The 13,277-nt window shown below is 42.7% G+C and overlaps 1 protein-coding gene across 2 annotated transcripts in view; it reads left to right on the top strand.

The window, feature by feature from the left end:
• The first annotated feature begins 5,233 nt into the window (after positions 1–5,233).
• ASPG (asparaginase) overlaps positions 5,234–13,277 on the top strand; it is a 77,519-nt gene continuing 69,475 nt past the window's right edge. For both annotated transcript variants that reach the window (XM_089684846.1, XM_089684848.1), the window contains exons 1-2: positions 5,234–5,356; positions 11,893–11,976. In XM_089684846.1, coding sequence (XP_089540972.1) covers positions 5,282–5,356; positions 11,893–11,976 — 159 coding nt within the window. In that variant the 5' untranslated portion in view covers positions 5,234–5,281. The remainder of the gene's footprint in view (positions 5,357–11,892; positions 11,977–13,277) is intronic.

The following is a 13,277-nucleotide window of genomic DNA, read 5'->3' on the forward strand; positions in this document are numbered from 1 at the left end:
ACCCAACCCACCCTACACACACACACCCTACCCTCCCTACACACATCACTCCCCCCAACCCTCCCATCACTCTCTCTCTCCCCCTACCCTCCCATCTCTCTACTCTCACTCCCCCTTCCCTCCCTTCACACTCTCTCTCCCCCTTCCCTCCCTTCTCTCTCTCTCTCCCCCTTCCCCCCCCTTCCCCCTTCCCTCCTTCTCTTCTCTCTTTCCCTCCCTTCTTCTCTCTCTCTCCCTTCTCTCTCTCTCTCTCTCTCTCTCTCTCTCTCTCACTCCCCCTCTCTCTCCTCCCTTCTCTCCCCCCCTAAATTCTCTCTCTTTCTCTCTCTCCTCCCCTCCCTTCTCGCTCTCCTCCCTTCTCCCCCCCCTCCCTTCTCTCTCCTCCCTTCTCCCCCCCCCTCCCTTCTCTCTCCTCCTTCTCCCCCCCCTCCCTTCTCTCTCTTTCTCTCTCTCCCTCCCCTCCCTTCTCTCTCTTTCTCTCTCTCCCTCCCCTCCCTTCTCTCTCTTTCTCTCTCTCCCTCCCCTCCCTTCTCTCTTTCTCTCTCTCCCTCCCCTCCCTTCTCTCTTTTCTCTCTCTCCCTCCCCTCCCTTCTCTCTCTCTTTCTCTCTCCCCCTCCCCTCCCTTCTCTCTCTCTCTCCCTCCCTCCCCTCCCTTCTCTCTCTTTCTCTCCCTCCCTCCCCTCTCTTTCTCTCCCTCCCTCCCCTCCCTTCTCTCTCTTTCTCTCCCTCCCTCCCCTCCCTTCTCTCTCTTTCTCTCCCTCCCTCCCCTCCCTTCTCTCTCTTTCTCTCCCTCCCTCCCCTCCCTTCTCTCTCTTTCTCTCCCTCCCTCCCCTCCCTTCTCTCTCTTTCTCTCCCTCCCTCCCCTCCCTTCTCTCTCTCTCCCTCCCTCCCCTCCCTTCTCTCTCTCTCCCCCTCCCCTCCCTCCCTCCCCCGTCTCTCTCTCTCTCTCTCTCTCTCTCTCTCTCAACCCCCCCTCTCTCCCTCTCTCTCCCTCCCCTCCTTTCTCTCCCTCCCCTCCTTTCTCTCCCTCCCCTCCTTTCTCTCTCTCCCCCCCTCCCTTCCCTCCGTTCTCTCTCTCCCCCCTCCCTTCTCTCTCTCTCTCCCCCTCCCCTCCCTTCTCTCTCCCTCCCCTCCCTTCTCTCTCCCTCCCCTCCCTTCTCTCTCCCTCCCCTCCCTTCTCTCTCCCTTCCTTCCCTTATCCCTCTCTCCCTTCCCTCCCTTATCCCTCTCTCCCTTCCCTCCCTTATCCCTCTCTCCCTTCCCTCCCTTATCCCTCTCTCCCTTCCCTCCCTTATCCCTCTCTCCCCTCCCTCCCTTATCTCTCCCTCCCTTCCCACCCTTATCTCTCTCTCTCTCCCTTCCCCCCTATCTATCTCTCCCTTCCCTCCCTTATCCCTCTCTCTCACTTCCCTCCCTTATCCCTCTCTCTCACTTCCCTCTCTTATCTCTCTCTCTCACTTCCCTCCCTTATCTCTCTCTCTCTCTCCTTCCCTTTTTTGCTTCTCTCCCCCACCCTTTTTTTCTTCTCTCCCCCCCCCCCCCCCCAATTCTTTCTCTGTCTCTCCCTTCCCCCTTCCTTCCCCCCTTCCTTTTTTCCTTCCCCCCATTCTTTCTCTTTCTCCCTCTCTTCCTTCCTTATTTCCCTCCCTTCCTTCCTGCCTTCTTGAAGCTGTTTAGTCGTACCATCTCTAATAAAAGGAGACTGATATACCATGATCTCCAGCTACTGTTATGAATTACCACATCATTTAATGCATCCACCAAATCCACTGGATGTAGAGAGACGACAACTGACACCAGTCAGTGATCCGCACTCTAATATGAGTTCTCTCCTGATCTGCATCCTTTGCTCTGGGTTAGAGCCTAAAAAAGTACTAAAGCCACTGGATCCAAGTGATGGTCAGTCAGCCAGCATTTTTAGGGGAGGACAGTAGTTGCAGCCTCCATGTACGCTCCATTTATATTTCCTTTCAGAGCTTTTCTTCAAAGGGAGTAAAAAAGGAAAAATCCTTTTAGGTAGGAGCATTATACTTCAATCTATAAATTTTTTAAATCCACTTTAACCCTCCTCTGTACTCTAAGATGTGTTAGAGTACTTTTGTGTGAGAGATAGTCACCAAGGTTTCCTCCAAGCCTTGCACTGCATTAATGTGGAGTTCTTGTATTGATTTCTTTGTTTAGCTCGAACTAAGTTGTCAGACGCTGCTTTTGGAACAAGGGTTTCAAGGGTTGCACGCTGGGCCTTTTTTTGACAGAATAGTTTTAATGGATTTCTTACTCTGGGTTTTCAACCAGTGTAACATGTATAGCAGGGGCACTGCTTAGAGTGAAGTCCTTGAACGGAATTGATTTTTAACAAGTAAATGAAACAAAATAATTAAAAAGTATTAAAAACATTTCCCTTACGTTCATTGACGGACACAGCTTTTCTATTCTTGACCATGGGTTATATCACCACCCACAAGGGTGGGAGGCACATATGCAAACTGTTGTAATTCCAACACCGTCCACCTGATTTGGATGTAAATACCCTCAAATTAAAGCTGACAGTCTGCAGTTAAAGCACATCTTGTTAGTTTCATTTCAAATCCATTGTGGTGGTGTATAGAGCCAAAAATATTAGAATTGTCGATTTCCCAATATTTATGGACTTGACTGTATATATTGTACATTCACATCAGTCCCTAAGCCTCAAGGGGTGTACAATCTAAAGTCCCTAACTCACATTCATATACAATGGCCAATTTAGACAGGACCCAATTAACCTACCAGCATGTCTTTGGAGAGTGGGAGGAAACTGGAGTACCCACGAAGGCACAGGGAGAACATGCAAACTCCAGGCAGGAGGTGCCGTGGCTGGGATTCAAACCAATGACCCTAGTACTGCCAGGCGGAAGTGCTAACCATTTAGCCACTGTGCTGCCCTATTACACTGTTCAACAGGTAAAAAGTTTTGGGCATAAAATTAGCTAATCTTACATAATTTTGGGGTGTTGAAAACGAAAATGACCCTAAAAAATGTTGATTGGCTCTAGTTTCCATGATATATTCACCCATCTAATGACGTAAGCCATTCAAAATTATGATGCAACTTCAGCTGCATATTGCGCAATTGATACTGGTGACCAATAGAAAATTGCATGTATACTGAGATGATGCAATATTAGCCTTTAATTGCATCACTTCACTGCATAAAAGCTGCAGTATCTGTAGCTGATTGTAGTTCGACAGCGTCTTTACATTTCGTTTTATGCTTATATAGGCTACTCGGTAATGCCTCGAACTTGTATGAATAAAGCAGATAATTTCTGCTATATCTGCGGTGAAATAACTTTTATCTCACAAAAAAGGAGGATAACAGGAATGATTAAGAAAGCCTACAACTTGTATTTTGGCTGCAAGATAGGAGACCCGGACAAGAGCTGGGCACCGCATATATGCTGCAATTCTTGTGGGGTCTGCACTGGAGCAATGGTTGAATGGAAAAAAGGCATCTATGCCTTTTGCTGTGCCAATGATTTGGAGAGAGCCAACAGATCATGTTAGTAATTGTTACTTTTGTATGGTGCCTCCAATTGTAAAAGGGCTAAATAAGAAGAAAAAGTTATCTGTGCACTATCCAAATATTCCATCGGCAATACGTCCAGTTCCTCATGGAGAGGGGCTACCAATTCCTAAAGCACCAGAATCCTTCGTGGTTGAGTCAAGTGAGGAAGAACCTGAAGCGTGTAGTCACGTGCAGTTGTAAGAGATAGCCCTTTCCTCGAATACAAGAGAAAAGCCAAGAGAAGCAAAACCGACACAAACTGAAGACAAAACTAGTGAGAATCCTAAGTATTAAAATGATTCAACTTAGCTTATGGCTATAATTTTTCTTGGTAATCCTATGCAATATATTATGCCATTTAGGCTTTGTTATGTAGTCAATATCACTTGCTTTATATTTGTGGAAAGACATCTATCTATATAATTATTGTGCATTATGTAGTCATTACGCCTATAGTAGAAAACTTTCCGTTTACAGAAAAACTAGAGCCAATTGACAAATTTCATTGTTATATTTGAACTCAGAATGTGAAATTCATTAAGAAATGGATCCTTTTGTTTCCAAAACTGGCAAAAAATAAAAATTTGTTTAACAGTGTTATTACACTTAATGCACTTTTTGTATATGTATTTTTAGGTCTTGAACTTATACAAAGTAGTAAGCTGATTTTAGAGGGATGTAAATGTAGTGGGGGGGTTAAATATGGGGGCACAAAACATGACATTGAAAACCGAATCTATGAACTCTTTGGAGATTGAATCAGCACTGTGATTAATGCAAAAACATTTTGTGGTTCTGACAGATTCTTATTGCCTTCTGTGTCCTTGATGAAGAGATTCCCCTCACTAGGATAGTAATGATGATTATGATACCTGAACACTAGAGGGCACTGTAGTGTCATGATAAAAACACAAATTGCTGTAGTTCTATATTGTGGAATATTTACAGTAAGGATTATTGTGTAAATGTGTATGTATTCATTCTTTGTCTGGCTGAAGGACTGTTCTCATTTTTTACTCGTGAGAATAATGGGCACAGATGTTGCTGTTTGTATTTTTATTATTTTAATCATCAGAAGAGCTCATGTATTTTGCAGTAAACTGCAGCTACATATTATAAACTATAACTCAAAATTCAAGATGCTCATGATTCATGGCGAGAGGGGAAAAAAAGAGCTCTGCCTAAAATCTAGCCAGTTTTTGTTATGACTTTGTCTAGCTATGGCTCTCTTCTCTCATTCTGACATCCTGAAGTCTTCATTTTCAGAAGTAGTCAGCAGTGTTAACCACCATATTTCTTTCTACCGGTTCCTTTTAGGTTGCATTCACACTTACGAATGCACTGTGGCCACAATTACCTATGAGAACCCCACAGCGGGTTCCCGCGATTAGCTGCGAGTAGGCAGCCCCATTGAAATCAATGAAAGGCTGCTGGCTCCCCAGTTAATTGCGCCCACTCGTATCTCTAAAGCAATGATTACATGTGATGTGATCAGCCCTGGACACAGGCAGTCTGCATCCAGGGTCATCTGCATGTGATCATAACATGAGCGATTACATACAAGTGAGTGCGATTAGCTGCGAGAGCTTGCAGCCTCCCATTTCTTTCAATGGGGCTTCAGTAGGGTACGTATTTAACTGCAGCTAAACATTGATATAAATGTCCTCATTCTCTTCTCTCTAGAAATATTATGAACACTATGATGGTTTTGTCGTTCTTCATGGTACAGACACCATGGCCTACACTGCATCTGCACTGTCCTTTATGTGCGAAAACTTGGGCAAAACTATTGTGCTGACCGGCTCTCAGGTGCGTTCCATTTTTATTTCTTTTAGTCCAGATTCACACAACTGCTTGTAACATGACTTGCAGTGGCATTCATTTTGAATGGCACTGCGTACACCCTATGGCAGAGCACCTATTTGGTAGTCCATTGTCATGTAGTGTTGGGGGGGGGGAAAATGGACACAGGCCTAGGTACTTTTCTTTTTTTGGCAGCCCATTCATTTTGAAAGCACTGCTTTAAGACATCCATAACATAATTCAGTGTCTCCCCTTGTAAGAAGCTTCCTGACATTGAACATGTATTTAGATGTTGAGAAGACGTACACTCTCTGGTATCTAGATACTTGTCCTGAGAGAAGCCATAGATTAGAACAGCCATTCCTAAAGTAGAGGGTCTGGCTTCTGTGTGCTCTGTAAACCAAATGACTCAAACACTGCCATTCCTGAATGGGCCAGACAGAGTAAAAGTACATCATCCCAGCATGTGAGAGAGCTATATTTTATAATATTGAAGGAATGTGTTGTCAATAATATGATAGAATAAATGGTTAGGATTGGCTCTGATTTTAGGGTCCTCATAGCAGATAAACATAAGAGAATTCTGCTCCTAAGGAAGAAATTTCTCTACAAACAGCTACTTCCAGTCTAAACCTTGGTACACATGTACCAAAAGTCAGCCAGTTCAGAGAAACCACCCAACTTTCGGTATGTGTGTACAGAAGCTGGTGTGATGACTGGTTTTTGTCAAACAGCCATGCTAGAAAAATAGCATTTGATAAGCATTCTGCAGCCAATGGCTGCATCGCTGATCTGTGTATTCTAACAGGAGGGAATCCCCGCTGTCAGAGTACAATAGCAGGGTGGGGGAAGACCTATGCATCCACATCGCTTGTGTGGATGCAAGGATCCATCCTTTTTGTTTGTTTTTTTTTCTGTTCATCCTGCTGGTTGATGGGGAGAAAAAAAAACACTGCCTACCCTGCTTAACCACTTGAAGGCCAAACCTATTCTGACACTTTTTTCCTACATGTAAAAAATCTTTTTTTGCTAGAAAACTACTTAGGACCCCCAAACATAATTAATACACACACACACACACACATAAAACGTTTAACCCTCATCGTGGGCATTACGAAAAAAAAATATTAATTGCAGTTGTATTGGTCTACAGGCTCAATTCATCATATGCCCGTGTTCTCTGCTGCCAAGGCCAGGCATAGATATGAGAATATAATGCGATTTATGCATTTCAACGACAACACAGTCTGTTTTCCTCTGGGTGAGCCTGAATTTGATTTGCTCCGCAAAATTTGGCTCCTCGTAATTCACCTTAACAACAAATTTCCAGATATGTATACTCCCCAGCAAAATATCTGTGTTGATGAATCCCTGATTAGTTTTTCTGGCTGCCTTGCATTCAAACAATTTCTCACCAGCAAGCGTGCTAGATGTGGGGTCAAAATGTATAAGACTTGAAAAGGGCAACAGGTTATACAAGTAATTTTCAGATTTACGAGGGAAAAGATAGTCATGTGGAGTCCCCCCGGATGTCTAGACTACATGGGGAGCAGTGGCAAGATAGTTTGGGACTTGGTGTCACGCTTTTTACATATGGAGTACCACTTATATGTGGACAATTTTTATACACGTGTACCACTATTTAGACATTTATACAATCTTAGAATTGGCGCATGTGGCACCGTGCAACCTAATTACCAGAGCTTCCCCCAACGGCTTGTAAATACCCGACAAAGAGGGAGAAAGCCTGCTTGAAAAATGGTGATGTGTAAGGACAAACGGGATATGGTCTTCCTGTCCTGTCTTCCATTCATGCAGACACAACCATCCAAATTTCCATGGCAGCTGGTGTTGAGAAGCCCCTCTGTGTCCAAGACGATAAGCTTAACATGGGAGGGGTGGACTTCAACGACCAGATAATGAAGCCGTACCTAGTTTCCCGGAGAACCGGACGCTGGTACAAAAAAGTGTCTATTTCAATTGGCTCTTTTTAATGTTTTTGCGCTTTACAAAGCAACTGGATGAAGTGGATCCTTTCTAAAGCTCCAGGAAGAGATCATCACGGCCCTTTTGTATCCAGAAGGTGCTGTGGCCCAAACCCCCCCCCCCCCCCCCAACACAGATGCAGTTAGCCGGCTGCATGAGAGGCATTTTCCCAATGCCATTCCTGGTACCCCAACCCAAAAGACACCCCAAAAAAGATGTGTCTGTAGCAGACACGGAATTAGGTGTGACACCCGCTTTTTTTTGTCCCTCCTGTCTTGGCCAACCTGGTTTCTGCCTCAAGGACTGCTTCTGTCGCTAACATACACTAGTAGACTACAGTAATACCTCGGTTTACAAACGCATTGGTTTGCGAATGAAAATCCTTTGACAAGAATGCCTCTGTTTACTCATTTTTTTCGCAATACAAACTGTATGCAAGTGCTGATTTTTAAATGCAATTGCCGGCCTTTTTTTTTTTTTTTTTTTTTTTCTCTTTACTATAGCTCACAGAATTACATTTTATAAATTTTGGCGTGGGAGTGCCCCTCAAAATCCATACCAGATTCGAAGGGCTTGATATGGATGGGAGGGGGACCTCACGCCGTTTTTTAATTTATTATGGTGCCAGTTTTTTAATGTAATTACAGCTTTTTTTTTCTTCACTATTTCACTATTTCTTCAGCTCAGAAATTCAGCTGTCACTTTCCCCCCAGCTAAAAGAAAGTTTTCTTTTAGTTTATTTCTCGGAGTTAAGAGAAACAATGTTTCCTTTTAGTTTCTTAAAAGAAACAAAGTTTCCGTTAACTCCGGGAAAATCGACCGCAAAGTCTGTGAGCTGTATTGAAGAAAAAAAAGCCGGCAAATGCATTTAAAAATCGGCACCAATATACACTTTGTATTGTGAAAAAAAAAATTGAAAACCGAGGCATTATTTTCAGTGGATTTTCATTCATAAACCAAAAATTATGTTAACTGAGGCGTTTGTAAACCGAGGTATTACTATACACTTATTGGGATTTTTTATTTTTTTACCAAAGACATAAAGCAAAATGCAGTTTGGCCTAAATTTATGGTGGAATTTGAGTTTACAGGATATTTTTTTTTATACCAGAAATGAGAAAACATTGTTTTCAAAATTTTTGGTTTTCTTTTTGTTTACAGCGCAAAAAATAAAAAACCCAGAGGTGATCAAATACCACCAAAACAAAGCTCTTTGTGTGAAAAAAGGACATAAATTTCGTTTTGAGTACAGTATTACATGACCACTCCATTATCAGTTGAAATAGTGCAACGCCAAAAATGGCCTGGTCAGGAAGGGGGGTAAATCCTCTACCGTGCACTTGTCCACGGTACGGCATTAAATTACATGAATTCAGTTAATCCTAGGCAGCACTTTAAAAGTCTTTACAATTTACCACTTTAGATTCACACAGGCGGTCTGGTACTAGGACAAATTGCTTTTGATCTGACATTCACAGTGATGACCCCAGATCTCTCCTTTACCCTCAAAAACATCAGATCAAACAAGATCGGTTTGATCCAATGATTTCCCAAGCCAGTACTGGCTTGTTTACAGCCGGTGAAACCGGAAGTGATGAAATACTTGTTCCAGTTTCTTAGATCATAGAGATGATCGGGGACGTTCAGATCGTCGAACATCTCTATGCTCAGCCTATAGAACCGGTGGAACAGGAGAGCCCGGGAGGAAGAGAACCCTTTCTGCCGCCTGTAAAAGCGATACAGCAACTAGCCGCTAAGTTTCCTTTTACAAAAAAGCTCCATGGCCGAATGAAAAAAAAAAAAAACGGATGATGCCGGTAGCTGCAGGCATCATCCCTGTATAACCTCTCAAACCCCTGCAACTTATGGGTACATCACGGAGGTTGAAGTGGTTAGACGCTAAGTTCACCTTTGGAACATGTTACAGGTAAAACTCAAAAAATTAGAATATCGTGCAAAAGTTCATTTATTTCAGTAATGCAACTTAAAAGGTGAAACTAATATATGAGATAGACTCATTACATGCAAAGCAAGATAGTTCAAGCTGTGGTTTGTCATAATTGTGGTGATTATGGCTTACAGCTCATGAAAACCCCAAATCCACCATCTCAGAAAATTAGAATATTGTGAAAAGGTGCAATATTCTAGTCTCAAGGTGTCCCACTCTAATCAGCTAATTAAGACATAACCCCTGCAAAGGGTTCCTGAGCCTTTAAATGGTCTCTCAGTCTGGTTCAGTAGGAATCACAATCATGGGAAAGACTGCTGACCTGACAGTTGTGTAGAAAACCATCATCGACACCCTCCATAAGGAAGGAAAGCCTCAAAAGGTGTTCCGAAACTGCTGTATCAAAGCATATTAATAGAAAGTTATGTGGAAGGGAAATGTGTGGAAGAAAAAGGTGCACAAGCAGCAGGGATGACTGCAGCCTGGAGAGGATTGTCAGGAAAAGGCCATTCAAAAGTGTTGGGGACTTGCACAAGGAGTGGACTGAGGCTGGAGTAAGTGCATCAAGAGCCACCACAAACAGACGGATCCTGGACATGGGCTTCAAATGTCGTATCCCTCCTGTCAAGCCACTCCTGAATAACAAACAACTCAGAAGCATCTTACCTAGTCTGTTGCTCAGTGGTCTAAAGTCCTCTTTTCTTATGAGAGCAACTTTTGCATCTCATTTGGAAACCAAGGACCCAGAGTATGGAGGAAGAATGGAGAGGAACAAACTGCAAGATGCTTGAAGTCCAGTGTGAAGTTCCCACAGTCTGTGTTGATTTGGGGAGCCATGTCATCTGCTGGTGTTGGTCCACTGTGCTTCATTAAGTCAAGAGTCAACGCAGCCGTCTAACAGAAGATTTTGGAACACTTCATGCTTCCTTCCGCAGATGAGCTTTATGGGGATGCTGACTTCATTTTCCAGCAGGACTTGGCGCCTGCCCACACTGCCAAAAGCACCAAAACCTGGTTTAATGACCGTGGGATTACTGTGCTTGATTGGCCAGCAAACTCGCCAGACCTGAACCCCATTGAGCATCTATGGGGCATTGTCAAGAGAAAGATGAGAGACATGAGACCAAACAATGCAGAAGAGCTGAAGGCCGCTATTGAAGCATCCTGATCTTCCATAATACCTCAGCAGTGCCACAGGCTGATGCCACGCCACGCCGCATTAAGGCAGTAATTGCTGCAAATGGGGCCCAAACCAAGTACTGAGTACATATGCATACTTATACTTTTCAGAGGTCCGATATTGTTCTATGTACAATCCTTGTATTGATTGCATGGAATATTCTAATTTTTTGAGATTGTGGATTTGGGGTTTTCATGAGCTATAAACCATAATCATCACAATTATGACAAATCACGGCTTGAACTATTTTGCTTTGCATGTAATAAGTCTATCTCATATATTAGTTTCACCTTTTAGGTTGCATTACTGAAATAAATGAACTTTTGCACGATATTCTAATTTTTTGAGTTTCACCTGTATATGTCCCACCTAAATTTGGAGTGGAACATGTAACATGTTCCAGCTCCTGCCTTTTCTCTCAGCGATTCCCCTCCCTGTGGATCTTCTCCCCTCACTCGCTGCCACAATTTAAAAACCGCACGGCCATGCGGCCATGTAATTAATCTACAGAGTTCTATAGATGAATGAGCTACATCTACTGTCTTTCTCTGCAACGGATGGCTTATAGTTCTCAATGAGCTGCGAGGGTGCTGATGAGAACCCTCGTAGTTCATTGATTCTGCCTGCAATTTAGCAATTGCCTGCCCGTATGAGGTATGAGCAGACCGTGTACTGATAGTCTGTAGGAGCCTGGCATTGCACCCATGATCTGATCACAGGTGCAAAGCTTTAGAGGCTCCAGTGTAAAAAATAGTAAATTAACTTTTTTTTTGTTGTTTTTTGTTTTTTTACCTTCAAAAAGATGTGCATTTATGGTCTTCTTTTTTTTTTTTATGGTGACCTTATCATTTGAAGGATACGTTCACCTTTTGTGACATGTTAGAACAGATCGTCCCCCGAAGCCCCCAATCTCCCGTTATAACAGCTAGCGGCGGATCTTCTTCCCCCTCTAGCTGTCACAATTTTTGTGGCTGTTGGTTTGTAGTTCACTGAACTACCATAGCTCTGTGGTAGTTGAGTCTTCCTGTCAGTAAGTATCTGCTTGCCCATATGATGTACTGACACACATATTTACTGACAGGTTTGCAGGAGACCTGCATGGCACCAGCAATCTGCTGATTATTGGTGCAATGCTTTAGAGGCTCCAGAAACATAAAATAATAAAATGCACATTTTTCTTTTTTACCTGCAAAAAAAATGTGCATTTATTAGGTGGAGCTAGCTTTTAAACTGTTTTGTTTGTAAAGACTGTTACAAAGCTTCTGTTACACTAAAAAGCTGAGAACATGGAACAGGAAGCCACCTGTTCTTCAAAGATTTTATAGAAAACAAAAAGAATATACAGATAACCTAAAGTACAAATTTGTGAAGTATAGTTTTCCTTGAAAACCATGTTCTAATTTTTTTCTTTTTTATAACATCCTCTAGGTTCCCATTTATGAGATGCGGAATGATGGCCGTGACAACCTGTTGGGGGCTTTGCTCATTGCTGGGCAGTTTGTTATTCCTGAGGTGAGGATTGGACCATCTGTGAATTAAAAACTTAAATACCATATTAGCTGGAACAACTGTTTTTGAAGGGAAGGTATACATATGCAATCTAAACACTAGGGGGCAGTACAATGCTACAGTCTTCTGCTACTAGCAGTGATTTATGACCGCTTATAATACAAAGTGCATTTTGAAGACATTGTAATAGAAACACAATTGAGAGTTTCACTTGTACTATTGCATGCATGGGAATTAAAACAAAGATGTTTTAATTAAATGTTGCGCAATTAATGTCTTTGAAATCAGCCGTAGTGTCCTGACTTGAAGAATCACATGTGAAGTGAGTGATTCTAACTAAAACCGTGGTAGCAGTTATAGGGGGAAGATCTGTTTCCCCTAAACAATCTGTGGGTACATTAGAATCTTTACATATGCTACGCTGCATATGGGAAACTCAAAGCTCTGGCCATAGAGGATGTCAATCTGCTGAGGCCCCATCTTCAGTCTACTTTAATATTGACCCTTTTCAGTCCTATAGGGGATACTATACCTAAAATAAAAAGCTCAATCTATTCTTCTCAGCTTTTATTTATCTGTTTCCCCATACAGTCAGGTCAATAAATATTGGGACATCGACACAATTCTAACATTTTTGGCTCTATACACCACCACAGTGGATTTGAAATGAAACGATCAAAATGAGCTTTAACTGCAGGCTGTCAGCTTTAATTTGAGGGTATTTACATCCAAACCAGGTGAACGGTGTAGGAATTACCACAGTTTGCATATGTGCCTCCCACTTGTTAAGGGACCAAAAGTAATGGGACAGAATAATCATAAATCAAACTTTCACTTTTTAATACTTTTTGCAAATCCTTTGCAGTCAATTACAGCCTGAAGTCTGGAATGCATAGACATCACCAGACGCTGGGTTTCATCCCTGGTGATGCTCTGCCAGGCCTCTACTGCAACTGTCTTCAGTTCCTGCATGTTCTTGGGGCATTTTCCCTTCAGTTTTGTCTTCAACAAGTGAAATGCATGCTCAATCGGATTCAGGTCAGGTGATTGACTTGGCCATTGCATAACATTCCACTTCTTTCCCTTAAAAAACTCTTTGGTTGCTTTTGCAGTATACTTTGGGTCATTGTCCATCTGCACTGTGAAGCGGCGTCCAATGAGTTGTGAAGCATTTGGCTGAATATGAGCAGATAATATTCCCGAAACACTTCAGAATTCATCCTGCTGCTTCTGTCAGCAGTCACATCATCAATAAATACAAAAGAACCCGTTCCATTGGCAGCCATACATGCCCACACCATGAC

This window comes from Staurois parvus, unplaced genomic scaffold (assembly GCF_062004578.1).
Source record: "Staurois parvus isolate SC_StPar_1 unplaced genomic scaffold, SC_StPar_1.0 ptg000359l, whole genome shotgun sequence".
In the NCBI taxonomy this organism is placed as follows: Eukaryota; Metazoa; Chordata; class Amphibia; order Anura; family Ranidae; genus Staurois; species Staurois parvus.